Source organism: Aptenodytes forsteri, unplaced genomic scaffold (genome assembly GCF_000699145.1).
Source record: "Aptenodytes forsteri isolate BGI_AS27 unplaced genomic scaffold, ASM69914v1 Scaffold472, whole genome shotgun sequence".
NCBI lineage: Eukaryota > Metazoa > Chordata > Aves > Sphenisciformes > Spheniscidae > Aptenodytes > Aptenodytes forsteri.
Genome location: NW_008796038.1, coordinates 293,552 through 294,613, shown reverse-complemented (window position 1 = coordinate 294,613; position 1,062 = coordinate 293,552). Strand labels below are relative to the sequence as shown.

Below are 1,062 nucleotides of genomic sequence, written 5' to 3'. Positions count from 1 at the left end.
TGTTTGGGGTCAGCTGGAGATGTTTGGGGGTCAGCTGGAGATGTTTGGGGTCGGCAGGAGCTTTTTGGGGGTCAGCAGGAGATGTTTGGGGTCAGCTGGAGATGTTTGGGGGCTGGATGGAGATGCTGGGGTTGGATAGAGACACTGGGTTTAGGATGGAGACGTTGGGGGTTGGATGGAGACGTCGTAGATTGAATGGAGATGTTGGGGTTGGATGGAGACATTAGGGGTTGGCTGGAGACGTGGTCGGATGGAGACACAGGTTGGATGGAGACATGGGGGGGGGTTGGTTGGATGGAGAGGTTGGGGTTGGATGGAGACATTAGGGGTTGGACGGAGTCATGGCGGGGGCTGCACAGGGACCTCCACCCGTCCCACGGGGGACCCAGGCGCCCCTGCGCTCTCCCTGCGGCGCGTCAAGCACCCGATCGAGCGGGGTCTGCTCACAGAGGTGCCCCCGCGTAGACCCCCCCCCAACCCCTAACCCAAAGCCAAGAGTGGGTGGCGGGAGGGCCGGCCGGTCGGCTGGCTTGGCCGGCTGGAGGGATGGAGGGTTGGCCTGCTGGACGGACGGACGGAGGGACGGACGGAGGGACGGAGGGTTAGGTAGATGGAGGGGTGGCTGAAGGGTTAGATGGATGGATGCATAGAGATGGTAGGTAGATGAATAGGTGGGTGGACAGATGGGGGACAGACAGACAGACAGACAGACAGAGGCCAGCTACGCCCACGGACAGCTGACGTTTCCGTGCTGATCGGCTCGGCGGATGCAGGCAGAGGAGCGGGTGCCGGCGCAGCCTGGCTGCGTGACCGGATGGCGACCGTCCAGCATCGGTGAGCGGCCAGAAGGATCCGAGCGGCGGCAGGACGGACGGACGGACGGACGGACGGACGAGCGCCCTTCCTCTGCCGGCTGGAGGGACAGACGGAGGGGCAGAGGCGGGAGGGACGGGCGGGCAGCCGGCCGGCCGGCCAGGCTGGGGAGATCATAGAATCACAGAATCATTGAGGTTGGGAAAGACCTCTAAGATCATTGAGTCCAACCGTCAACCCAACACCCCC

General features: G+C 63.6%; 1 protein-coding gene across 1 annotated transcript in view; it reads left to right on the top strand.

Moving 5' to 3' along the window:
• The first annotated feature begins 767 nt into the window (after positions 1–767).
• Positions 768–1,062, top strand: part of SLC27A5 (solute carrier family 27 member 5) — a 12,888-nt gene continuing 12,593 nt past the window's right edge. Inside the window, exon 1 of the mRNA XM_009285468.2 lies at positions 768–834. Coding sequence (XP_009283743.2) covers positions 768–834 — 67 coding nt within the window. The remainder of the gene's footprint in view (positions 835–1,062) is intronic.